General features: G+C 54.9%; 1 protein-coding gene across 1 annotated transcript; it reads left to right on the top strand.

Moving 5' to 3' along the window:
• Positions 1 to 28: 28 nt before the first annotated feature.
• Positions 29 to 26,063, top strand: KIF1C (kinesin family member 1C). Its single transcript, XM_055255768.2, has 23 exons — positions 29 to 310; positions 2,003 to 2,123; positions 2,375 to 2,507; positions 2,937 to 3,013; positions 3,388 to 3,567; positions 4,223 to 4,288; positions 4,631 to 4,809; positions 4,899 to 5,010; positions 5,772 to 5,849; positions 6,011 to 6,076; positions 6,160 to 6,235; positions 6,736 to 6,814; positions 7,025 to 7,170; positions 9,078 to 9,247; positions 9,427 to 9,506; positions 9,631 to 9,706; positions 14,865 to 14,944; positions 15,952 to 16,046; positions 20,985 to 21,068; positions 21,518 to 21,704; positions 21,833 to 21,905; positions 23,125 to 23,742; positions 24,825 to 26,063. Exons 3-23 carry the CDS (start codon positions 2,402 to 2,404, stop codon positions 25,506 to 25,508), a joined length of 3,312 nt encoding a protein of 1,103 aa, XP_055111743.1. The 5' UTR covers positions 29 to 310; positions 2,003 to 2,123; positions 2,375 to 2,401; the 3' UTR covers positions 25,509 to 26,063.
• Positions 26,064 to 26,410: the final 347 nt, after the last annotated feature.

Genomic DNA, 26,410 nt, shown 5'->3' with positions numbered 1-26,410 from the left:
CTTTAACAAGAGTAGCCCGGGTCGTTCCCGGATCCTTCCCGGGACGGCGCGCACCCGCCCCTCCGCGCGCGCCCGCGCGTCCCCCGCCCCTTGCTCCCGCCCCAGCTCGCGCTGCCCGGGCGGGCGCCGGCCGCTGGCGCTGCTACTGCTGCCGCCCCCGGGGCGCGAGTCCGTCGCCCGCCGCCCGGGCACCCGGCGAGGGGCGGGGGCAGCTCCTAACCGGCCCCGGATCCTTCCCGCTCCCGCCTCACGCTTCCCGGAAAGCTTGTCCGTCTCCGCCGAGCTGCTCCGGGAGCCCCGCCGCGCCGAGGTGAGGGCTGGGGAAGGGGGAGGGAAGGGACGCCCGCGGAGGAATGTGCCGGGTTGGGGGGCGGGGAGCCGGGGTCCGGCGGCGCGATCTAGGCTCAAGAGCTGGGATCATGTGCTGTTTGTTCCGCGGAGGCGCAGAGAGGTGCCAGGCCCGGGCGGCCGCCGGCTGGCTGGACAGGAGGACGGGTCCGCATGGCCGCCCTAAGAGGCCGGGCGGGGACCTGTGTGAGAACCGCCTGGTGGGCAAGGTGCAGGTGGCCCAAGACCCGCTTTCGGGCCGGTTGGCCCCACCCCAGCCGCCCAGTATCCTCCTTGTACCCCACGGCTGCTTCACAGCTGCACCGGCCGACCCCTGTCCCTACCTCTATTCCCTTACCCCGCTGGCCCCCAGCCGTGCCACCCCATTCCTTGTCCCATTAGCTGCAGCAACGGCGTCACCATCGCTTGTCCCCACCAGTGTCCTTCCCTCCCCTGGTCAGGGTCTAGGGGGTCAGGGTGTTCTTCCTGAGCCAGCTTCTGTGATTCCAGCTACTCCCTTCCTGTCCTGGGACAGACCAGCCCCTCACCCTCCCATGCTCTGCCCAGGAAGACTGATGAGGGGAGGCCCAGTGTGACAGGAGTTTGGGGCCCACTGGGGCCACAGGAGGGGGCTCAGCATCCCTTATCCCTTTTCGCGGTCCTCCTCCCTGTTGTCCGTGGGCGTGGGCTGCTCAGCCTCTCCTCCCAGGGTGTGGGCACCCGATCACCCACATTCCTGGGCTCCAGCCTGGCACCTTCCCCAGGGCAGTGGACGCCATAGCACTAGCCCCAGGCTGGGGCTGGCACCAGCCAGCCGGCTTCCTTTTCTTTCTCCCTTCCAGGGAGGCCCCAGGGACCCTTTACCCTCAAACACAGGTATTTCTGGGTGCCCCAAGGGTGGAGCCCTGAGGGTTGGTCTGATGGCTACAGGATGACCCCACCCTCCCCTGCCCATTGTCCTGGATCCTGAGGAGGAAGTGCTGGGGGCTGGGCAAGGGGCTTAGAGCCCGCACAGCTGGCCCTGTGGATCCCAGTCCTGGGCCCTACCTAAAGTCCTTGGACTTTGCCCATCCACACTACCGGCCTGGTGTATGGAGGTTGTGGGCCTCAGGTGGGAACTGGATTCTCCCTTGCCGACCCTGTGGGGGAATTTTAGGACAGGTTTTGCATTTGCAGTTTCCTCTCTGGTCTCTTTTCTGGGCTCCCAGTTTATGCTTTGGCCCCGGAGTTCCCCATCCTGCCTCTTTAACACTTTGTGTTTGCTGTGCTGTGTGTCTTCCTCTTTTCCTCTCCCATTCTTTCTTTCATAGCATGACCTCAGGCTTGCCTTTTGTCTTATTTCTCTAATTTTCTTGGTGTCTGTGACTCTGCCCCCCTCTCTCTCTTCCCGCCACCCTCATGTCTCTGCCCATGTGCCCCTCTCTCTGAATTGCCCTCTGTCCAGTCTCCTTCTCTCTCTGTCCTCTATCTGAACGTTCAGTACATTTGCAAGTGACAAGGAATAAAAATATCACCGTCCCTGCCCTTGGATTCACATTGCATTCAGCCACTCCAGAGGGTCAGCTGTCTGTACTTTTCCTACTATTCCCCCCATAACGTTGGCCTCCAACCTGGGAACCCCAGACAGGTCTCTGGAACCACAGGTGCCTCCTAACAACTCTTCCCCCACAACCAGGGTATCTCCCAGAGCCCCAGCTGGTGTGGCCAGGCCCCAGGAGTAGAATGGGGCTCCCCCTACGAGGGCCGGTGGCAGCCAGAACTGATACATCCCTCCTGGTCTGGGGCCAGGACGCCAGGTAACTCTGGGGGAGACCGCCCGGGTTCCTGCAAGCTGGTATATAGCTGGGGAGAGAGGCAGAAATACCTTTGGGAGTCTCTCAAGACAGTGACATTTGGGAGGAAAGCCAAGGGAATAAGAGCTGGGTCCTTGAGAGGCTGGGTGGCTCTGGGGGAGATGTGAAGTGACTGGTTCCGGGAAGAAGCTGGGAGGCAATGTTTGGGTCCCGGCAGTGGTTCTGACCCCACCACTCCTTTCTCTGTCCTCCAGCTGAGGAGGGCAGGAGTGTCTGGAGCCATGGCTGGTGCCTCAGTGAAAGTGGCAGTGAGGGTTCGGCCCTTTAACGCCCGCGAGACCAGCCAGGATGCCAAGTGTGTGGTCAGCATGCAGGGCAACACCACCTGTGAGTGAGTCCCCGGGGCCTGGCTGGGCACAGGCAGGGAAGGCCGGGCCCAGCCGGGCCCACCACACAGGCCAGTCCTGCTGGGCCAAACTAAGAGGAGGGTTATGCTGGGCACAGAGCAGGTGCTAGTCATAAGGGCGGGGGCTGGGGCAGGCTGGCCTTTCCCGTGTTCCCAGTCCCTGGGAGGGGGAATGTTGGCCTGGAGCCCTCCATTGCCCAATCCAGGGAGGCAGCTCAGTGGGGGCGGGTCCTAGGAAGCCAAAATTAGCTTTGGTGGCTGGAGGGGGTGGGGAATATTAAAGGGGAGAGATGACTCAGGACAGTGGTGAGGAGTGGGATGCTTGGATTCCAGGGGCTGGTGGGGGTATGGACAGGGACTGGGAGTACCTGACCTTGACTTTCCTTCCTTTACCCTCTCCTGCCCCTCAGCCATCATCAACCCTAAGCAGAGCAAGGATGCCCCCAAAAGCTTCACCTTTGACTACTCCTACTGGTCACACACTTCGGTGGGTTGTTGGGCTGGGGGAAGAGCAAGGCAGTGAGAGACAGTGGATGTAGATCCTGGGGAGGGGACATGTTAAGAAATAGGACCCTCAGGGAATTAGTCAAGCTGAATTGGGAGAATGATCCTGGGTGGGGGGTGGTAGGACCCTTAGGCTATGATTGAGGCCTCGACAGGAAGGCAGAATCCCTTGGGGTAATTAGGACTAGCAGGGGCTGGATAGGATCCTTGGGGTGATAAGGACAATGATGAGGGTGAGAGGGCACACAGGTCCTTTGGGGAATCATCAGTGATGGAAGCAAGACCCTTGGGACAGAGACACGAAGGATAAAGACATCCAGGGTTCCTCTGTTTTTATCTGCCCCCACTTTCTCCTAGGCGGAGGACCCCCAGTTTGCATCTCAGCAGCAAGTGTATCGGGACATTGGAGAAGAGATGCTGCTCCACGCCTTTGAAGGCTACAACGTGTGCATCTTTGCCTATGGGCAGACCGGGGCTGGGAAATCCTATACCATGATGGGACGGCAGGAGCCAGGGCAGCAGGGCATCGTGCCCCAGGTACGCCTAGGACCTGGTGGGGCAGCCAGGGCAGGAGCATCTTTAGCTGCCGTCTGAGGAAGGAAGGCCCAGGGTCTAAGGATTATGGAACAGAGACCTGGCTCTGAGGCCATTGGTGGTGGGAGATAGAGGTTGACTGCAAGCTGGACAACCCTCTGGGGTGGGAGGGTCTTTGCCCCTATCAGAGGCAATGAGCCTCAGTGAGAAGAGCAAGGCTTTGGCATCAGTGAGCCTTGGGTTCGAGCGCCAGTTTTACAACTTACTACTATTTTACTCGGTTTCATAATAATTTGTGAGTATAGCTCTCCTGCAGGCTTGTGTACCACCAGCAGAGTGTTAAGTATAGAAATGCCCATTGGGATAACAGAGTTAACCATAATTGTCCCTGGCTGTCCAGCATAGCAACCTGGCACACAGGCTTGGGAGTCAGGACTCCTGGGGTTTGCACCCTGGCTGGCTGAATGCTAGCCTGTGATCTTGGGCAAGTGGGAACCTCTCTGAGGTTGTTTTCCCATCTGTGAAATGGGAATAACCCCTCCCTCAGGGCTGTGGCAAGGGTTAAATTGGGTCACTTGGGACTGGCCCTGGCCTGTGGCTGGACACTTCAGGTGTGCCCTGAACAGGAGCTTCTCTGTATCTCCGTGTCCCCCTCCAGCTCTGTGAGGACCTCTTCTCTCGCGTTAATGAGAACCAGAGTGCTCAGCTATCCTACTCTGTGGAGGTAAGCCTGGGTCTCGATGGTGGCGAGGCTGAGAGGGGTCCAGACTGCTGAGGGCCGTCGTGGGAATCAGACAGCCTGGGATCTAATCCTGGCTCTGCTGGTTACTGACTGTGACTTTGGGGCAGTGATTCTATCCTTCAGCTTCGTATGTTCATCTGGGAGATGCTAATGATCGGATGCACATCCTGGCTTGTTGGGCAGGTCGCTGAGCTAGCATCTGCAAAATGCTTCGCACTGTGTATTAGCTGCAGTCACCTGGATCATGTCCAATGGAGTCAGATTAAGTTTCGTTGTCATTGTTGTTGCTAGTTTTGTTACTTCTCATTTGCTTTTCCCACTCAGGTGAGCTATATGGAGATCTATTGTGAGCGGGTACGAGACCTCTTGAACCCCAAGAGTCGGGGTTCTCTGCGGGTCCGGGAGCACCCCATCTTGGGCCCCTACGTGCAGGACCTGTCCAAATTGGCTGTGACCTCCTACGCAGACATTGCTGACCTCATGGACTGTGGAAATAAAGCACGGTGAGGCAGGCTGATGGAGCAGAGGGCAAGGGGGCCAGGGTCGGGAAGGTGAGAGGCAGGATCCAGTGACTGCTTCCTTTGCCCCTAAGGACTGTGGCTGCCACCAACATGAATGAGACCAGCAGCCGTTCCCATGCCGTCTTTACCATCGTCTTCACACAGCGCTGCCATGACCAGCTCACGGGGCTGGACTCGGAGAAGGTGGGATCGCCCCCCCTCCCGCGCCGGACCCAACCTCCCCTGACAACAGGGACAGTGACATGGTAGAAGGGTCTTGGGCCCTCCCTGCCCATGCTGGGTTGAGTGCCTCCTCAGGACTTCCGTGACCGCGCCCCACCCCCACCCTGTTTTTCCATCAGATCAGTCTGTCCCCGTCTACTGTTTGCTTGTCTTTTTTTTTTTTTTAAGAGAGAGTCTCGCTCTGTCACCCAGGCTGGAGTACAGTGGTGCAGTGGTGCGATCTCAGCTCACTGCAACCTCCACCTCCCGAGTTCAAGTGATTCTCCTGCCTCAGCCTCCCAAGTACCTGGGATTACAGGCGTGTGCCACCAGGCCCGGCTAATTTTTTTGTATTTTTAGTAGAGACGAGGTTTTGCCGTGTTGGCCAGGCTGGTCCTGAACTCCTGACCTCAGGTGATCCACCCGCCTAAGCCTCCCAAAGTGCTGGGATTACACACGTGAGCCACCGCACCCGGCTGTTCTTATGAGACCCAGGACAGGGCCTGGATCCCCTGTGTGTCCGTTGTCCATGCCTGCGGTGGGCCTGTAGCTATTTGTAATTGAGTGAGTAACCACCGTCTCACTGTTGTCACGTATTCTGTTTCCCCTGGCCTCCTCCCTCGCCTCCTCCTGGCTCTCTCTAGCCCTTGCCAGCTGCCCACATTCCTGCTGGGTGCTTCCCTGATTTGCCTGCCCCGTCCCCCACCCGCACCTTATCTCCTGCCTGTTTCCTCTGACCCCAGGTCAGTAAGATCAGTTTGGTGGACCTTGCTGGGAGTGAGCGAGCCGACTCCTCAGGGGCCCGGGGCATGCGCCTGAAGGTGAGGGGGCTTCAGAGGGTGGTTTGTTGTGGGGCAGTGTTGTGGGCTGTGTGTGGAGGTCTCCAGTCAGAACCTGAGACTCTCACTGGGGAGGTAGGAAGGGAAAGTGGATCAGATTGGGAGAGGAGGGTCTCATCCCCACATTCCTCGTTCTTTTCCAGGAGGGAGCCAACATCAATAAGTCCCTGACTACACTAGGGAAGGTGATCTCGGCCCTTGCAGATATGGTGAGACCTGGGTGTTGGAAAGAGAAGGGGCTTGGGAAAGGGGGGTGACCCACCCTAACCTCCTTCCCCCTTTTATCCCCCAGCAATCAAAGAAGCGGAAGTCGGATTTTATCCCCTACAGGGACTCTGTGCTCACCTGGCTGCTCAAGGAAAATTTGGGTGAGGGCCTCTTCCTCTCTCTCTGCCGACCCTGACGCATCCCACAAACTCTTTCGATACGTCTGACAAATCCCCATGCTATGCCGAGAATCCCAAATCCCATTGTCTTCCTTCTCCCCCTGACGCTTCAAAGGGAACATCCTTTGAAGATTTCCTGATGCTGAGAACAAGGCCATACCCTGCTGTCAAGCCAAGGGTCTCACTGACCTGGCTACTCATGACCCCTGCCTGATCCCTGATCCCTGATCTTACACCCACTGCTGCACTGCAGACTTCATCCCCCTTCCATGCTTCTGTGACTGTCCTGCAGATATATCTCCCTGACCTCATTCCCTCCCATAACCAGATGTCATTGTTAGTTCCACCACCCTAGATTCCCCTACATCAGACCATGACCCTATAAGACCCCCGCCTGGGCAGTGGGCCCCAGCCCCATCACCTGGTCTGACTTTTCTTAGCCCCTCCCTCAGCTAAAGCTTTTCCCCACACTCCATTCACAGGTGGGAACTCACGCACAGCAATGATTGCAGCCCTGAGCCCTGCTGACATCAATTACGAGGAGACTCTCAGCACCCTCAGGTGGGGCTTCTGGCTCTAGCAGGGATGGGGCAGCAATAGGAAAAGTGCCAGGAGTTCAGATGCGAGTTGCTCAGGACCCTGCTCGTGAGACGGGGGAGATGCCGGAGCCCTGCCACAATATCTTGAGACCTGGGAGAGGGAGAAGGAGAAACAGCAGACCAAGGGTCCCCTGCCCCCAGGCCTCACCGACCCTGCTCCTCTGTCACCCAGGTATGCTGACCGCACCAAGCAGATCCGCTGCAATGCCATCATCAATGAGGACCCTAATGCCCGGCTGATTAGAGAGCTGCAGGAGGAAGTAGCCCGGCTGCGGGAACTGCTGATGGCTCAGGGACTGTCAGCCTCTGCTCTGGAAGGTCGAGGTTCCAGGGAGGGGCAGCTCAGGGATGCCCCTTGGCCCACCCCATCCCTCCTCACTTGCCTTTGCCCAGTCCTGGAGCCAGGGAGGGACGATGCACTATGAAACCCTTCGTGTGCTCAGTGACGTGGACACAGATGTGCAGAGGGGACGTATGTCTTCAGATGTTACAGAGCTGGGAGAGACTAATTTCTAGGGGAGAATCAGGATCCAGAGGGACCTGTCAGGTTCCTGGAACTAATAAAATGACCATTACAGGAAAAAATGGCAATGTATACTTACAGGTCAAACAGTAAATTGTTAAGAAGAGGCTAGGCTACTGGGTAACTTTCTTGACAGAAGTTCTTGCAAAACGTCAGAGTCGAAGTGGACCATAGCCTAACAGATCTCAGTGGAGTGCTTTCTAGCATGTCAGCCTCAGCCTCACTGATGGAAATAGTGTCCAAATCAGAGGATGTGTAATCCATGTTGACTGGGTCAGGAATGGACCCTGCATTCAGTCTTGAGATCATCTCATTGAGGATAGGGTGCTGAGGGGCACAGTGTGGGGAATATGAGTGTTCTTGGAAAGAGAAGGATAAGGTAGCTAGGATGTTTGCCTTCCAACATTTGAGGGATTTTCTTGCAGAAGAGAAAGCAGTAAGGACTTTTTATCTCAGAGGGCAGAACTAGAAACACCAGCACACATGACGTGGGGCCAGTTTCAGCTCAACACAGCTAAGAATTTTTTTTTTTTTTTTTGAGACGGAGTCTCACTCTGTCACCAGGCTGGAGTGCAGTGGCTCGATCTTGGCTCACCGCAACCTCTGCCTCCTGGGTTCAAGCAATTCTGCTGCCTCAGCCTCCCGAATAGCTGGGATTACAGGTGCCCGCTACCACACCTGGCTAATTTTTGTATGTTTAGTAGAGATGGGGGTTTTAGCCTGGCACAGTGGCTCATGCCTGTAATCCCAGCATTTGGGGAGGCCAAGGCAGACAGGTCACCTGAGTTCAGGAGTTCAAGACCAGCCTGACCAACGTGGTGAAACCTCTACTAAAAATACAAAAATTAGCTAGGTGTGGTGGCACGCGCCTGTAATCCCAGCTACTCAGGAGGCTGAGGCAGGAGAATCGCTTGAACCCAGGAGGTGGAGGTTGCAGTGAGCCAAGGTCTCACCACTGCACTCCAGCCTGAGTGACAGAGGGAGACTCCATCTCAAAAAAGAAAAGTTCGACACAGAGGTTTCTAGACTGGCCAGGCTGGTCTTGAACTCCTGACCTAAGGTGATGTGCCTGCCTTGGCCTCCCAAATTGCTGGGATTACAGGTGTGAGCCACTGCGTCCGGCCCAGCTAAGAATTTTCTTTTTTTGAGACAGTCATGCTCTGTTGCCCAGGCTGGAGTGCGATAGCGTGGTCTCGGCTCACTGCAACCTCTGCCTCCTGGGTTCAAGCGATTCTCCTGCCTCAGCCTCCCAGGTAGCTAGGATTACAGGCACCCGTCACCACACCAGGCTAATTTTTGTATTTTAGTAGAGATGGGGTTTCACCATGTTGGCCAGGCTGGTCTCGAACTCCTGACCTCAGGTGATCCCCCCCACCTCGGCCTCCCAAAGTGCTGGGATTACAGATGTGAGCCCCTACACCTAACCCCACCTAAGAATTTTCTGATGGTGCAAGTCATCTAATAGTGGAAAGGACTGGCCACCTCCTTCAGTAACGAGCTCTCCACCCCTGGAATTAAAGCAGAGAGACTGGGTGCCCATTTGTCGTGGCTGTAGTAGGAGGGCTCCTTGCCTGGTAGGAGGCTGACCAGCGGTCTTCTGTAGTCCTTATAGACTGGTCCTCTGTGAAGCTCTTGGTCTCCTGGATGTCTCTCATCAGCTCCTTTCCTTAGCCTCATTCTTTTTCCTCTATCTCCCTCCCAGGCCTGAAGACGGAAGAAGGGAGTGTCAGAGGCGCCCTGCCAGCTGTGTCATCTCCCCCGGCTCCAGTTTCACCCTCATCACCCACCACACATAATGGGGAGCTGGAGCCGTCATTCTCCCCCAACACGGAGCCCCAGATTGGGCCTGAGGAAGCCATGGAGAGGCTGCAGGTGGGAAGCTGGAGCTGGCAAGGGCTGGGGGTCTGGGCGTTCCTGGGAGTTTACTTCTCCAAAGTCAAGCTTGAGAAAGAAGGAATTCTAGGAGTAGCATGGCCACAGGGTAGGTTGTCCCTACCGTGGGTCTGCTTGTCCCAGACCATCCTGAAACCTACCCACCCTTACACCCCCAGGAGACAGAGAAGATTATAGCTGAGCTGAACGAGACGTGGGAGGAGAAGCTACGCAAGACAGAAGCCCTGAGGATGGAGAGGTGTGAGGGCCGACAGCTGGGGTCCTGGGAGGAGTTGGAGGCTGCGAGGGAGGTCAGGCCCCACAGGGAAGGAGGTCACGGGCAGTGAAGGTAAGACTGACATTTGCCTCTCCTCTGCCCACAGAGAAGCATTGCTGGCTGAGATGGGGGTGGCTGTCCGGGAGGATGGGGGAACTGTGGGCGTCTTCTCTCCAAAGAAGGTGAGTGAGGAATCGGGTGAGGAGGCCTAGAGAGCTCCCTGGATGCTTAGAAAAGAGGCAGCAGGTGCAGGGTAGTGAGTGCTGTCCCTGATCACTCCCCTTGAGGTCCCCGGCTTGTCCCTCCATCATTTCTGTCCCCTCCGCTGCCACCTCCTCTCTGTGTTGTCTAGTCATCCCTGCCTTCTCCCTCCAGCCACTTGACAGCCTCAGGAGAGGGAGAGGACCTGGGAAATCGGAGGTTGGTTGGGATAGAGACTGAGGCACTGTGCATGCTTTTGTATCATTTGCGTTTTGTATTCTGTGCATACTCAAAAAGATAGCTAAAGAAATCTGTTTTTCAAAAGGATAACTTGGGAAGACAAGACTAAAGGGAATAGAGGAGGCGTGAGCACTACATTGTAAGACAGTGGTTGCCAGTGCAGCGAGAGGTTGGTTATAGATGGAGGCACCCGTGTAGCTTGGAGCTATGCCGCAACCGGTTTCCTAGAGAAGGTGTTTTGGAAAGTGGAACCTGAAAGATGGACAAGACTTAGGGGGTATGGAGGAGTAGGGCCAACATGAGGTTGAACAGCCTGGGGTATGTGTTGGAGTGAGTGGGACACGCCAGTGCCTGACACGTGTCTGCCGCCAGGTTTTAGGTGCTTAATAAATCTTTGCTGAAAGGAAGGAAGGAGCAGGGCAGGAGAGGTCAGGCTCAGGTGGAGGCAGAAATGATACCCCAAATATTAATAACCATCCGGCACAGGAACTGACCAGTCAGAAAGGACACTGGCTATAGGGAGCCAGTACCACTGTACTGGTGTATACCAATGAAGAGATGGTGCAGAGGCCAGTTTGAGCAGAGCCTGAACTTCCAGTTCCACCAGGGAACCAGCCCAGCCTGTCTGGACCATGGTGTGAAGCAGCAGAGGATCAGGCCCTAAGTCAGATACACTGTGCTTTGAGCCAGACAGGATCACTGGGGGCTGCCTGGAAGAGGTGATGGGTTACCAGAACAAGGCTTCTCTCTATTTTGTAAAGTCAGGTCCATTTGGGGGACTAAGCAAGCAGGGATCACTGAACCCCTGTTCTGAAAAGAGGAGAGGGGTTTTGTCTTGCCTGGCCCAAGCCACAGTGAGGGAGTGAGAGAGCTGTGGGCAGCAGGCCAGGCTGCTTGTCTGGGGTCTTGTCTGGGGCTTTGGGGTCCTTCTGAGGGAGCCAGACTCTTCTGGGACCCAGCCACACCTCGGTGGAAAGAGGGGCTACAGATGCCCTCAGCATGGCTTCCAGCCACCTTTGTATACCTGGAGCTGGGCCGCTTCCACCACGGTTGCAAGGATGGAGAAAAAGCAGAAAGGAGTGGGGAGACTGGTGGGGTGGAGGTTTCTTCCTTGGAGAGCTTGCAGAGATGCCACCTGCCAAAGCCTGGAGACCAAAGGAGGGGGTTCTTGTTTTAATTGTTCTTATAAAGGTAATACACACCAGAGAGAACACTCTAATAGTTCTAAAAGGTGTGTACAGTGAAAAGTTATGTCTCTCAGTTTACAGCATTTTGTTATAGAAAAAAAAAAAAGTAACTCTCCATCCTTCCTACCCTTAAGTTCCCCTCTCAGAGGCAGCCTTCATTATGAGTTCTTTTTTTTTGAGACGGAGTCTCGTACTGTCACCTGGGCTGGAGTGCAACGGTGCAATCTTGGCTCACTGCAACCTCTGCCTCCCGGGTTCATACGATTCTTCTGCCTCAGCCTCCCAAGTAGCTGGGATTACAGGCACACATCACCACACCCGGCTAATATTTTGTACTTGTAGTAGAGACAGGGTTTCACCGTGTTAGCCAGGATGGTCTCAATCTCCTGACCTTGTGATCTGCCTGCCTCGGCCTCCCAAAGTGCCGGGATTACAGGTGTGAGCCACAACCCCTGGCCCAAGGAGAATATAGTAAGAACTCATAATGGGCCGGGCACAGTGGCTCATGCCTGTAATCCCAGCACTTTGGGAGGCAGAGGTGGGGGGATCACAAGGTCAGGAGATCGAGACCATTCTGGCTAACAAGGTGAAACCCCGTCTCTACTAAAAATACAAAAAATTAGCTGGGTGTGGTGGTGGGCGCCTGTAGTCCCAGCTACTTGGGAGGCTGAGGCAGGAGAATGGTGTGAACCTGGGAGGCGGAGCTTGCAGTGAGCCGAGATCGTGTCACTGCACTCCAGCCTGGGTGACAGAGCGAGACTCCATCTCAAAAAAAATAAATAAATAAAAGATGTTAATCTATATTGCCAAAGTGCCCTCTGAAGATTATAACCATACCAATTTATTTTAATTTTTATTTTGTTTTATTTATTTATTTTTTGAGACAGCGTCTCGCTCTGTCTCCCAGGCTGGAGTGCAGTGGCGCAATCTCTGCCCACTGCAAGCTCCGCCTCCTGGGTTCACGCCATTCTCCTGCCTCAGCCTCCCAAGTAGCTGGGACTACAGGCGCCCACCGCCACGCCCGGCTAATTTTTTGAACCATACCAATTTATACTCCCAAGGGTAACATACAAGAGAGCCCATTTACCCTCACCTTTTTCCACATTCTGGCTTAGTAAGACTTTCTCTTTGCCGGTGTGATTGGTGAGAAGGTGTCTTAGGGTAGTTCACTTTTACATTTTTCTCAAGGTAGTGAGGATGAACTATTCTCATGTTTAAAAGCCGTGTGGTCTGAAGCCAGAGGAGTGAACTGTTAGACTCATGGGGGAAATGGGTTAGGTGTGAGTAGCTCCAATACGGAGTGGTTGGGTCCTAGAGGAAAAAACTACAGTTTGTCTTGGAGGGAGCCCCCTCTTGCGAAGACCCCCACCGCCGGGGCTAAGGATTGCTTAAATCAGTGGTATTTAAACCTGGTTCTGAGCTACCTTCTCAGGGGCTGAGGATAGGGACAGGACCAGACCCTGGGGCTCTCACCCCCAGCCTGGGCCTGAGCGCTTCTTGCTTATCTGCTTGATGTCCTAGGCTCCTAGAGAAGGTTTCATTTTGAACAAAGAGTTATAGGGCTGAAGAAAAAGTTGAAAAGCACCGCCTCAAATCGTGTTCCCTCTCCCCAGGGATAGATTGCTTTCTGCTTCCGGAGCCCATCGGTGTTTGCCAGTCCCAGAGCAGGCCTGACACTGCAGTGTAGGGAGGGGCATGGGAGTCCCTCAGGAGAAGTCCCTCAAGGAGTGATCCTTGGAGCACTTGGGTGAAGGGCAGATGCACAAGATACACAGACACCTGTTGGGGACACAGGTTTGGGCTCTGAGTGTTAGGTGGCTCCCAGAGAAATAGAGGTTCGACTCCATGCTGTTTCCCTTCTGTACCCTGTGCTTTCTGCCTCTGTGCTTCTGTCCAGGCTGCTTTCACCCGGAGCGCTCTTCCTTGTGCATGTCCATGCCCTCCTCATCCTCAAAGGCTGGCTCCCGTGTTACCCTTCCGTTAAGTCCTCCTGATCCCCTTGAAATCCTGTAGTTCTTCACTTTGTTCCTCTTTGCATGTGAGTCCCTCCCAGAACACAGTGGCACTCAACCCCCTGGGAACAAATGAATGAATAAATGAACTTAAGCAAGGGCATGAGACAATCAGAAACTCCTCCATGAGGCATCCGTTTCCCACTTGTAATGGTGTTTCCACGCCAAGCCTCACCTCCCCTAACTGACTCTCATTTCCTGACTGACTGGACAGCAGTGCCTGGGCTTGACTCATCTCTGTACCCCGCCTAGCGCTTCACCAGGGTGAGGTAGAAAGGCCACAGTCAGTCCTTCTGCAGCAGAGGCAGGGGTCTTGTGTTCTGATGGAAGGCTTAGGAAAACTTCCTGGAGGAAGTTGCATTTCAGACAGACTGGGAGGAACGTGAAGGAAGTGAATGATTTTGGCAGGTGGGGGCGGGGCGGGAGGGGGGCTGTTGCTGGGGACATTGGCAGTCAGGGATACAGGAGGCCTGCTTCGGAGGGAGTGGTCAGGGGTCCGCTGAGTGGAAGTACAGAGTCCGGGAGAGAGGCCTGGGAGCGGGGCTTGGACAGGTGGACTGGAGTCAGGACATGGAGGAGGCCCAGGGATGCCAGGGGAAAAAGTAGGCTCAAGTCCAGTGGGCCTGGGGTTCCAGCTGGAGAGGTCTCAGCAGAGAAGCAAAGACATGGCCATAGCAATGTGTGGGCAGGAAGCTGGGAGACCTGAGGGGTGGCAGGAAGGCAGGTGGGCCTGGGGCAGGGTGGTGCCGAGGGATGGACAGGTGTGTGGTGGGGCAGCAGCTGGCGGGAAGGGAGACTTCCCCAGGCGTGGCAGCAGTGGCATGAATGGGGGTACAGAGGCAGCATGGCCTGTACGCCACCCAGAGTACTGCCCAGCAAGGGCAGGGCTGTTGTAACAGAAACAAGTCAGGAGAAGGTGCTTTGGGAGAAGGGAATGGGCCGGGTTTTCAGCGCAGAGCAGCGTTAACAATCACTCAGGTGTTCAGGATGGACTTGGCCGGGGGCCTTAGGCAGGGACAGCCCCAGGTGGGTGCTGTAGGGACCCAGTCTTGAGGTGAAGCAGCCCAGGGAGGGGTAGTCACTGGGGAAGAGTCAGGGAGTCTGCTTCAAGAAACATGTTTGTTCCATTTGCTTTTGAGTTGAAGTGACACTTTTTATGTTTAAATTGTGAAAGTAATTCATGTATGTAGGAAATTCAAGGTTGATGAAAGGTGGGGAGTACCAGTCTGCTCACTCAGTCTCCCCCAACTCTCCAGAAGCTGCAAGGTACATTTTGAGGAAAGAAATGATGGGACCTGAGACAGAGGAATATAGGGAGGAAGAAGAGAATGCAGGGGGTCTGGAGCTTCTGGTCAGGGAGCCTGGTGGGTCGAGGTGCTTCTGAAGAGACAGGCCTTGGGAAGGGTTGCTGACCTGGATGCAGCAGGATGGGTGGGGCAATTTTTGTAGGCCCCTTGTGTGAGGAGAGGGTGGATCAGGCTGTCCCGAAGGCGATTGGTGTGAGAGGTGGGAACTAAAGAATGTCATCAGGGTGGAGGGATGACGATGGGAGGAGTACAGAGGGCAGGAGAGCTCTCCAGAGTGAGGGGGTACAGCTGGCAGTGCCAGGCCTGGAGGGGTGTTTCCTCCCACTGCTCCCTTTCTTCCTTTCCATAGCCCCCCCGGCTGGCTCCCCTGACCACCTTTCTCTCCCCGCTTAGACTCCCCACCTGGTGAACCTGAACGAAGACCCTCTGATGTCTGAGTGTCTGCTCTACCACATCAAAGATGGCATCACCAGGTAGCGTGTACCCAGTGGCCTGGGGGGCAGCCTCTGCTTTTGGGGTGTGGCTGCCAAGGGTTGGCCACATTGGTGTCTCCCTTCCCTGGTGGTCCCTGGAGATACCTCAGATCTCTAAACAGCTGCCTCCACAGCCCTGCATGCTCTCCTAGCTTCAAGAGAAGTTGGTGAGCCTTCCTGCTCAGTGGCTTGCCTCCACCTGCCAGTTTGGTTAGGGCGAGACATCCTTGTTTACTGGGGCAGGAGAGTTGGGAAATATAGACCCCCTGCATTCTTAGACCCTGATGCCATTGCCTTGGCCTCCCTTGGTGGGGCCTTCCTTGGGGGGGCGAGAAGGGAAACACAGCCTGGTTTGTGCGGTTGAGGGGGCAGCTAAGGGCATGTGGCTCCTTGGGCTGGTATTATGAAGTCCTGGGGGCTCGGTGCCTCCCCTAAAGGGGTGAGGGTGCCCTTCCCCTCCCACCACAGGCATTTGTGGCTGTCCTTGGTAATCATCATGGGTAGGGAGTGAGCTCTCAGGATCATCAGCCTAAGGACGGGTGGAGGCCTGTGGCTGAGGGTGCCCGTTTCTCCCAGGTTTGCATGTACCCAGGTAGCATGTACCCAGCGGCCTGGGGGGCAGCCTCTACTTTTGGGGTGTGGCTGCTGAGGGTTAGCCACATTGCTTCCTTCCCTGGTGGTCCCTGGAGATACCTCGGATCTCTAAACAGCTGCCTCCACAGCCCTGCATGCTCTCCCAGCTTCAAGAGAAGTTGGTGAGCCTGCTGTATAGCATGGTGACTAAGAGCATGGCTTCAGAGTCAGGCAGACCTGGGCTCAGATCCCAGCATCACCACTGCCCACCTGAATGACCCCGGGCAAGCCATTTCACCTCCCTGAGCCTCTGCTTCCTCATCTGTGAAGTGGGAGTAATTGGCTTGGCTCATTGAGTTGGATAAACTGGTGTTCAGGAGGGGCTTGGTTAAAGTCTGGCACATGCTCACAGACGTTGGCCATTGCTTCCCCAGGGTCGGCCAAGTAGATATGGACATCAAGCTGACCGGACAGTTCATTCGGGAGCAACACTGTCTGTTCCGGAGCATCCCCCAGCCAGATGGAGAAGGTAATGGCTGAGGGGGTGAGAGAGGCCAGACAGGGAGAGAGGCCCCATGTTCCACCCCACACACTGAACACAGAGGTCTAGGTCGGGCACCAGGGAGTGCAGCCATATAAAGAGGGGATGTGGCCTTGTCCTCAGAGGGGCTTCGGGCTCATGGGTATGAATGGAGGAATACCACAGGCCTGGCCCTCTGCACCCACCCTGAGAAGGCAGACTACTGTGTGGTCAGGCACTGGTGAGGGTTCTAAGGTAGAAATGGGACACTGGTGAGCCAGAGGGTGGGATTTTGCTGAAGAGAAGACCCTGCCCTTCTTGATCTTGTTAACCAAAACTAGCACTCTGGTCCTTTTTAAATAAAAACCTGTATTTGAATATTGGAACTTATCCCTGTGGAAAACCTGTTTCTATCCAGCTATGACTGCCGAGGTTTCTTTTTCTTTTTCTTTTTTTTTTTTTTGAGACGGAGTTTTCGCTCTTGTCGCCCAGGCTGGAGTGCAATGGCGCGATCTGGGCTCACTGCAGCCTCAACCTCCCGAGTTCAAGCGATTCTCCTGCCTCAGCCTCCCGAGTAGCTGGGATTACAGGCATGTGCCACCACGCCAGGCTAATTTTTGTATTTTTAGTAGAGACGGGGTTTCACCATGTTGATCAGGCTGGTCTCGAACTCCTGACCTCAGGTGATCCGCCTGCCTCAGGCTTCCAGAGTGCTGGGATTACAGACGTGAGCCACTGCCCCCAGCCTTTTTTTTTTTCATTTGAGATGGAGTCTCGCTGTCTCCCCCAGGCTGGAGTGCATGGCATGATCTTGGCTCACTGCAGCCCCCACCTCCCAGGTTCAAGTGATTCTCTTGCCTCAACTCCCTGAGTAGCTGGGATTACAGGCATGCGCCACCACGCCAGGCTAATTTTTGTATTTTTAGTAGAGACGGGGTTTCACCATGTTGGTCAGACTGGTCTTGAACTCCTGACCTCAGGTGATCCGCCCACCTTGGCCTCCCAAAGTGCTGGGATTACAGGCGTGAGCCACTGCACCTGCTGAGGTGTATTTTTGAGGTCACCAGTTTGTTTTAGTTCTGACACTTAAAAAAAGATAGAATGATTTGGGTTCACGTAAGCTCAGGCAAAGTCTCTATGAAAATGAGTTGGGCAGGGAGGAAGGACATGGTACACATGTGCTGTCTGTCAGCTTGGATCTGGTGTGTGCGTTGTGCCTCAGAGACCTAGGAATGCTTGGCCTAACACCTTCCAGGGGACAAGGGACGTGGGGCGTGTAGTCAGCACTTTTTTTTTTTTTTTTTTGAGACGGAGTCTCGCTGTCACCCAGGCTGAAGTGCAGTGGCGCGATCTCGGCTCGCTGCAATCTCCGCCTCCCGGGTTCACGCCATTCTCCTGCCTCAGCCTCCTGAGTAGCTGGGACTACAGGCGCCCACCACCATGCCCGGCTAATTTTTGTATTTTTAGTAGAGACGGGGTTTCACCGTGTTAGCCAGGATGGTCTCGATCTCCTGACCTCGTGATCTGCCCGCCTTGGCCTCTCAAAGTGTTGGGATTACAGGCGTGAGCCACCGCACCGGGCCAGCACGTTTTAAAAAATAACAAAAGACGCTGTCGCGTGCGTCTTACAGTGAGGTTTAAGACATACCTCTTGGGGCTGGTGTGGTGGCTCATGCCTGTCATCTTAGCACTTTGGGAGGCTGAGGTGGGTGGATCACTTGAGGTCAGGAGTTTGAAACCAGCCTGGCCAACATAGTGGAACCCTGTCTCTACTAAAAGTACAAAGAAATCAGCTGGGCGTGGTGGCTAACACTTGTAATCCCACCTACTTAGGAGTCTGAGACAGGAGAATTGCTTGAACCTGGGAAGTGGAGGTTGTAGTGAGCTGAGATTGCGCCACTGCACTCCAGCCTGGGTGACAGAGCGAGACTCTGTTTCAAAAAAAAAAAAAAGACATACCTGTTGGGTTTCCATGTGGTTCAGGGTCAGCCAATCAAGGCAGTTGTTCTGGTCTGGTTCAAGTCCTCAGTGACAGCAAATGCTTCCGGCATTTTGGGTTGAAAGCTGTTGAATCAGTTCAGCCCAGTGAGTTATTGCCAAGTTCCTGTTATGCGGCTGCCTCAAGCCATTTGCTGGGGGAGATATGAAAGCCATGCAAGCCACCAAAAATACACCTCAGCAGAGCCAGCCCACGGGCAAGGAGCTACAGTGCGGGGAGATGACACCCGTGTACAAGACTGACATGAGTCACAGTAGAGGCAGCCGGTGATTCTGTGCTGCCAAGGGTGGGGATTGTGATGGTTTAGTCCCTGTGGGCCTTGGGTTTTTTTTTTGTTTTTTTTTTTGAGACGGAGTCTTGCTCTGTCGCCCAGGCTGGAGTGCAGTGGCGCAATCTCGACTCACTGCAAGCTCCACCTCCCGGGTTCACGCCATTCTCCTGCCTCAGCCTCCCGAGTAGCTGGGACTACAGCTGCCCCCCACCACGCCCGGCTAATTTTTTTGTATTGTTAGTAGAGACAGGGTTTCTCTGTGTTAGCCAGGATGGTCTCAATCTCCTGACCTCGTGATCCACCTGCCTCGGCCTCCCAAAGTGCTGGGATTACAGGCATGAGCCACCGTGCCTAGCCTGGGCCTCAGTTCTTAACAGCAGATTTAAGACCTGGCCAGAGACAGGCAGAGAGGACGGGGGCAGCACAGACAGGTATGGGTGTAAAAGAATGGTTTTTACTGACCATCTACTCCGTGCGTCCGCATTTTCTCACACAGCTCACAGGTGAGAGAACTGAGGCTCTCGGTGGTTAGGTGATTTGCAAAAGACCACACAAAATGGCAGAACTGGATTCAGACACAGGATGGCAGGCACCAGGGGCTGTGCTGTGAGCTTTGCCCTAGACTGTCAGATTATCATGGGTTCAGGGTAAGGCTGCCTGGGCCAAGCTGGAGCAGCCTTCTCACCCAGCCCCACTTTCCCTGCATAACACCTATTCCCTCCTTTTTTATTTTTATTTTCATTTTTATTTTTTGAGACAGGGTCTTGCCCTGTCACCCAGGCTAGAGTGCAGTGGCATGATCATGGTTCACTGCAGCCTCAACCTCCCAGGTTAAAGCGATCCTCCCACCTCAGCCTCCTGAGTAGCTGGGACTACAGACCTGTGCCACCACACCTGGCTAATTTTTGTACTTTCCATACAGACAGGGTTTTACTGTGTTGCCCAGGCTGGTCTCAAAGTCCTGAGCTCAAGCAGTCCACCTGCCTCGGCCTCCCAAAGTGCTGGGATTACAGGCGTGAGCCACTGCGCCCAACCCTATTCCCTTCTTTAGGAGGACTTCAGATTATCTGCTTTTAAAAATATTAATAGAATTCAATGCCTTTTTTCCCCTCTTCTTTTAGTTTTAATAAATGGCATCTGGCCAGGCATGGTGGCTCATGCCTGTAATCCCAGCACTTTGGGAGGCCAAGGCAGGCGGATCACCTGAGGTCAGGAGTTCGAGACCAGCCTGACCAACATGGAGAAACCCCGTCTCTACTAAAAATACAAAATTAGCCAGGTGTGGTGGCGCATGCCTGTAATCCCAGCTACTCAGGAGGCTGAGGCAGAATTGCTTGAACCCAGGAGGCAGAGGTTGCAGTGAGCCGAGATCGCACCATTGCACTCCAGCCTGGGCAACAAGAGTGAAACTCCATCTCAGGAAAAAAAAAAAAAAAGCCATCCATCACGATTAAATGACTTTAGATTATCTTGTTTATTGTCTGTCTTACCAGATAGAAGTAAGCTCTATGAGAGCAGGGATTTTTTGTTTTATATCACCACTGTATTTCTGAGACCTAATAAAATAGTGTTTGGAAGATAGTTGAGTGTGGTATATCTGGATTTGAATCAATAAATGAATTTTGGGGCATGATGGGAAATGAAGAAAAGGTGGGGATAGATGGCACCCCCACGCTGTCCACTTCTGCTGCTGCCGTTTCCCCGACCCACCGTGATGCCCTTGGCTGCCTCTCTCCCCATGGTCTTCTGTCTCCCTCTGCTCCTAAGCTGAGTCCTCTGCTCTCCTTGTTCTCCCAGCAGCATCTGTTGTCCCCATCCCTGCCTGATATTATAGTTCATCCCAGTTTCCGTGTTTCTCTATTACTTCTAGTATAAGTATTATAATAATAAAACACATGTTTGCATGTTATTTTTTGGTTTACTTATTTGGGCCTTCTAACCACTCTTCATTCAGACTTCATTATCCCATCTTATAGAATATCACAGAAGTTAAATTGACTTGTTCAGCATCCCTGGCTAAGGAGCTACAGAGCCTGGGCCTTTGGGATACCAGGGTTCCTCTGTGGCAATGGCCACTGCTCCTCGAGGGCAGGGAGCTGCCTCGTGCATCTTCATGTCCCAGAAACTGGCAGGCTCAGTGATTTGTACTGAGGAGCAGCTTGATGCATGTTTGGGTTGGGTTGACTTTCTCGTCATATGTCAGCTGTGGCTTGAGAAGATGAGTCAGGTGGCAGTTTGCAAGATGCATGAGGCAGAGAGATGGGCTAGAAGCCTGCTGGAGGAGCCCAGGCCCCACCAGGGATAATGTCAGTGGGAAAGGTAGGAATGGACATCTGGAAGGCAGAAATGACAGGGCCTCTGAGCAGTTAAACATGAGGAATGAATCCTTTTGCCAATTACTGGTTTTGTAAGCTGCTGCTGGGGAAGGTAGAGGTGGGTGAGTCAGGAGCCACTGCAGAGGCTTCTGGGAATTGTAGTTGGGGCTCTAACCCTCCTTCTGCTCTTCCTTTCCTGTGCTGCCTGCCACCAGAGGGGCCATGGCACCCCCCACAGGTACTGGGGGTGGGACTGGTGGTGCATGTGTGGTTTTTCGGGGCAAGGCAAGGTGGGAATCTGTGACCATGACCCACCTTCCTCCAGGGTCTAATATTTCCCCTTCCTCTGCCTCTCCGTTCAGTGGTGGTCACTCTGGAGCCGTGTGAAGGAGCTGAGACATACGTGAATGGGAAGCTTGTGACGGAGCCGCTGGTGCTGAAGTCAGGTAGAAGATGTGTCGCAGAGTGAGGGTTCTGGGGCGTGGCTGTGTGTAGGAAGTCTCAAGGGAGGGCCTTCTGGGTGCATCCTAGAGGACGACCCTGAAATATGTCAGAAATAGCACGGGGATATGAAGAAGGAACTGGGAAGTGAAGGTCAAGGAGTCAGGTCTTGGTTTCTCCTTCCACCCCAGGGAGCAGGAAGAGGATGCCAAGCTCTCGCAATTCCCTTTGGTTGACAGGAATGGGGTTGGTCCTATTCCTGTCATTTTTTATTTTTGTAGAGATGGAGGTCTCACTACATTGCCAGGGGAGCATGGGCTCCGACTGCCCTAGACTTGGGATGACGGAGGAGAGGGTGTCATAGCCCCTGCGCCAGATTCTCTATGCCTTGGGTGTAGGGATGGGTTTGGTGCTGTTGGGGAGTGAGTTTACTTTTCCCTCCTCCCATCTCTAGGGAATAGGATTGTGATGGGCAAGAACCATGTTTTCCGCTTCAACCACCCGGAGCAGGCGAGGCTGGAACGGGAACGAGGGGTCCCCCCACCCCCAGGACCGCCCTCTGAGCCAGTTGACTGGAACTTTGCCCAGAAGGAGCTGCTGGAGCAGCAAGGCATCGACATCAAGCTGGAAATGGAGAAGAGGTGCGAGGCGGATACCCACATGCCCCATGGCCGTCTAGGCCGTACCTCCCAGGCCTCTGGGCCCGTGTTCTCCTCTTGTCAGATACCTCACCAAGGTTGCTCTTCCTTCCCTCCCTGTCCAATCCCAGGCTGCAGGATCTGGAGAATCAGTACCGGAAAGAAAAGGAAGAAGCTGATCTTCTGCTGGAGCAGCAGCGACTGGTGAGGGGCAGCAGGGGCTGGGGATGGGCTGACGGGCAGATGAGCCGCAAGCCTGAGTCTGAGTGCAGTGTTCACTGCTGAGCCAGAGTGGGAAATGGGCATGGGGGTAACGGGAAGGGTCCAAGAGGAAAAAGCCAGGACAGAGATGTGACTACAGGAGGAATCCATTGTGAGGAAGGAAGGAAGATTCCTCCAGTTGAACAGGACTTCCCATACTCCAGTTTCTCGTGCCAAGTTTCTGATTTTCACCATATCCAAGTACCACCTGTGTTGGTATTAAGATTGTTGTTGTGTGTGTGTTTTTTTTTTTTTTTCTTTTTGGAGACGGAGTCTCCTTCTGTCACCCAGGCTGGAACGCAGTGGGATGATCTCGGCTTACTGTAGCCTCCGCCTGAGTTCAAGCAATTCTCATGCCTCAGCCTCCCTAGTAGCTAGGATTACAGGCATGTGCCACCACGCCTGGCTAATAATTATTGTATTTTTAGTAGAGACAGGGCTTTGCCATGTTGGCCAGGCTGGTCTTGAACTCCTGACCTGAGGTGATCCGCCTGCCTCAGTCTCCCAAAATGCTGGGATTACAGGCATGAGCCACTTCACCCGGCCATGGACTTTCTGTTTTGTTTTTGAGGAAGGATCTTGCTCTGCCACCCTGGCTGTAGTGCAGTGGCCTGATCATAGCTCACTGCAGCCTCGAACTCCTTGGGTTCAAAGAGTCCTCCCACCTCAACCTCCTGAGTAGCTGGGATCACAGGTGTGCACTTCCATGCCTGGCTACATTTTTTATTTTTTGTAGAGATGAGGGTCTCACTACATTGCCCAGGCTGGTCTTCAGCTCCTGGGCTCAAGTGATCCTCCTGCCTTGGCCTTCCAACTTGCTGGGATTGCAAGCACGAGCCACCACCCCTCAATGGTCTTTTAAGTCTTGCACAAAGTTCCACACTTGATTAGCTACAACTGATACTTACGGTAACTTTCTCGGTGCCAGCCATGGTTCTAAGTACTCCAAATGGATCTGGGAGGTAGATCCCGTCATTATCTCTGTTGTCTAGAGGAGAAGCGTTAAGCAGTCTGCCCAAGGGTGCGCTGTTGGGGTGGAGCAGGACTTGAACCCAGGCTCCCTGATGGGCGTCTTTCCAGCGTCCTGAGGACACACTGAGCCAAGACATGTGGGCTCTGGATGTCTTTAGCCCTCTCTTCCTCTTTCTTTCTCTGGCCCCAGTATGCGGACTCGGACAGCGGGGATGACTCTGACAAGCGCTCTTGTGAAGAGAGCTGGAGGCTCATCTCCTCCTTGCGGGAGCAGCTGCCGCCCACCACAGTCCAGACCATTGTCAAACGCTGTGGTCTGCCCAGCAGTGGCAAGCGCAGGGCCCCTCGCAGGGTTTATCAGATCCCCCAGCGACGCAGGCTACAGGGCAAAGACCCCCGCTGGGCCACCATGGCTGACCTGAAGATGCAGGCGGTGAAGGAGATCTGCTACGAGGTGGCCCTGGCTGACTTCCGCCATGGGCGGGCTGAGATTGAGGCCCTGGCCGCCCTCAAGATGCGGGAGCTGTGTCGCACCTATGGCAAGCCAGAGGGCCCCGGAGACGCCTGGAGGGCTGTGGCCCGGGATGTCTGGGACACTGTAGGCGAGGAGGAAGGAGGTGGAGCTGGCAGTGGTGGTGGCAGTGAGGAGGGAGCCCGAGGGGCGGAGGTGGAGGACCTCCGGGCCCACATCGACAAGCTGACGGGGATTCTGCAGGAGGTGAAGCTGCAGAACAGCAGCAAGGACCGGGAGCTGCAGGCCCTGCGGGACCGCATGCTCCGCATGGAGAGGGTCATCCCCCTGGCCCAGGTAGGCCCGGCCTTCTCCCTCCCTTCTCTCCTCCCTCAGCTCTTCCCTTTAGGAGTCTGAACCTTCCATCTCAGAGCCTAACCTTCCCCAAGTCTGGAAAAAATTGCATTGATGTATAGCACAGTGTTTTTCAATATCGTTTATGAACCACATGCCTCACTGTCACCAGGCTGCTAATTAAAAATGCAGATTCCGGCCGGGCGCGGTGGTTCACGCTTGTAATCCCAGCACTTTGGGAGGCCGAGGCAGGCGGATCACGAGGTCAGGAGATCAAGACCACGGTGAAACCCTGTCTCTACTAAAAATATAAAAAAAATCAGCCGGGCGTGGTGGCGGGCGCCTGTAGTCCCAGGTACTCGGAGAGGCTGAGGCAGGAGAATGGCGTGAACCCGGGAGGCGGAGCTTGCAGTGAGCCGAGATTGCGCCACTGCACTCCAGCCTGGGCAGCAGAGCGAGACTCCACCTCAAAAAAAAAAAAAAAAAAAAAAAAAAAAATGCAGATTCCTGGGTTCCACCCCAGACCTACTGAATCCCCATCTTTGGGGACAAATCTGTATTTATAATAAGCTCTGGGTGTTTCTGAAGTACAGTGAAGTCTAAGACCCACTGATATGAAGTGTGCAATTTTGTTTTGTTTTGTTTTGTTTTTTTCTGAGGTGGAGTCTCGCTCTGTTGCCAGTCTGGAGTGCAGTGGTATAATCTCGGCTCACTGCAACCTCCGCCTCCCAGGTTCAAACGATTCTCCTGCCTCAGCCTCCTGAGTAGCTGGGACTACAGGCGCGCACCACCACGCCCGGCTAAGTTTTTTTTTTGTATTTTAGTAGAGACGGGGTTTCACCATGTTGGCCAGGATGGCCTTGATCTCTGGACCTCCGCCCGCCTCAGCTCCCCAAAGTGCTGGGATTACAGGCGTGAGCCACCGTGCCCGGCCCTAAACCACTATTTTTCGAGCTTCCTTATCTCCAGGCTTTTCTCTGGACCCTTTGACATCCAGCCACTCCAGGTCCCTCTTGAATCCACATGTCCTGAGGATTCAGCTCTCCTCACATCCCTTCCCCTTTTCTCTCACTCCTCCCTCCCAGGATCATGAGGATGAGCATGAAGAAGGTGGTGAGGTCCCCTGGGCCCCGCCTGAAGGATCAGAGGCAGCAGAGGAGGCAGCCCCCAGTGACCGCATGCCGTCAGCCCGGCCCCCCTCGCCACCACTGTCAAGCTGGGAGCGGGTGTCACGGCTCATGGAGGAGGACCCTGCCTTCCGTCGTGGTCGTCTTCGCTGGCTCAAGCAGGAGCAGCTACGGCTGCAGGGACTGCAGGGCTCTGGGGGCCGGGGCGGGGGGCTGCGCAGGCCCCCAGCCCGCTTTGTGCCCCCTCACGACTGCAAGCTACGCTTCCCCTTCAAGAGCAACCCCCAGCACCGGGAGTCTTGGCCAGGGATGGGGAGCGGGGAGGCTCCAACTCCACCCCAACCCCCTGAGGAGGTCACTCCCCCTCCAGCCACCCCTGCCCGCAGGCCTCCGAGTCCCCGAAGGTCCCACCATCCCCGCAGGAACTCCCTGGATGGAGGGGGCCGATCCCGGGGAGCGGGTTCTGCACAGCCTGAACCCCAGCACTTCCAGCCCAAAAAGCACAACTCTTATCCCCAGCCACCCCAACCCTACCCAGCCCAGCGGCCCCCAGGGCCCCGCTACCCCCCATACACTACTCCCCCACGAATGAGACGGCAGCGTTCCGCCCCTGACCTCAAGGAGAGTGGGGCGGCTGTGTGAGTCCCACATCCTGGGTAGAGGGCCTGGTGGGGCCCCTTGCTAGGAGAAGGGAAGACGCCCGAGACGCTGCTTCCCCAGAAGCGCTGGGGCAGGGAGGCCCAGGAGATGAGAGAGAAGGTCTGGGTAGGTGATAGAAGACGAGGGGGAGACCGAGCCGGAGGCTGAGGAAAGGAAGAGGGCACGGAGCTGCCAGGAGCAAACCAAAGTGAAGAGAGAGATAGGAAGCTGCCTTGGGGCCATCCCTTGCAAGGGAGTGTGTCCCACAAACGCTGCTATGGGTGGGGTGGGGGGCTGGGGGGCTGCGTAGCCAGTGTTTGACTTTCTTTTTGGGCAGGGGAAAGGGGGAGAGGACTGAGAGTGAGGCAAGTTCTCCCCAGCCCTTGTCCGTCTGTCTGTCTGTCTGTCTGTGGTGGTTTCTGTTTCTAGGGAGGCATGGTAGGATCATAAGTCATTCCCCTCCCCTTCCAGGCCTCCTGCTATATTTGGGGGACCTGACTGGTTTGGCTGGAGTCCCATGAGGATGTGGGCCCTTTAATAAAGGATAGCAAACAGGGAGCTTGTGGCCTGTTTGTTTTGGGTTTTCATGGAGGTGTAGGTTATATAAGGAAATGGCACAGGTCTTAAGCATACTTATCAGTGAAGTTTTATATGTGTGCACTGTGCAGGCACCACCCAGATCTGGATATAAGAATGTTTCCATCTTGTCTTCCTGAACTTCAATGTCCTGTCTCTTCCTTCAGGGTGCGCAGCCCGATCTTTTCCCCCTGGTTTTTTTTGTTTTGTTTTGTTTTTTGGGAGACAGGGTCTTGCTTTGTTGCCCAGGCTGGAGGTACAGTCTTGGCTCACTGCAGCCTCTGCCTCCTGAGTAGCTGGGATTACAGGCATGCGCCACCATGCCCGGC

Source organism: Symphalangus syndactylus, chromosome 20, assembly GCF_028878055.3.
Source record: "Symphalangus syndactylus isolate Jambi chromosome 20, NHGRI_mSymSyn1-v2.1_pri, whole genome shotgun sequence".
Lineage (NCBI taxonomy): Eukaryota > Metazoa > Chordata > Mammalia > Primates > Hylobatidae > Symphalangus > Symphalangus syndactylus.
This window is presented reverse-complemented; position numbering and strand designations above follow the sequence as displayed.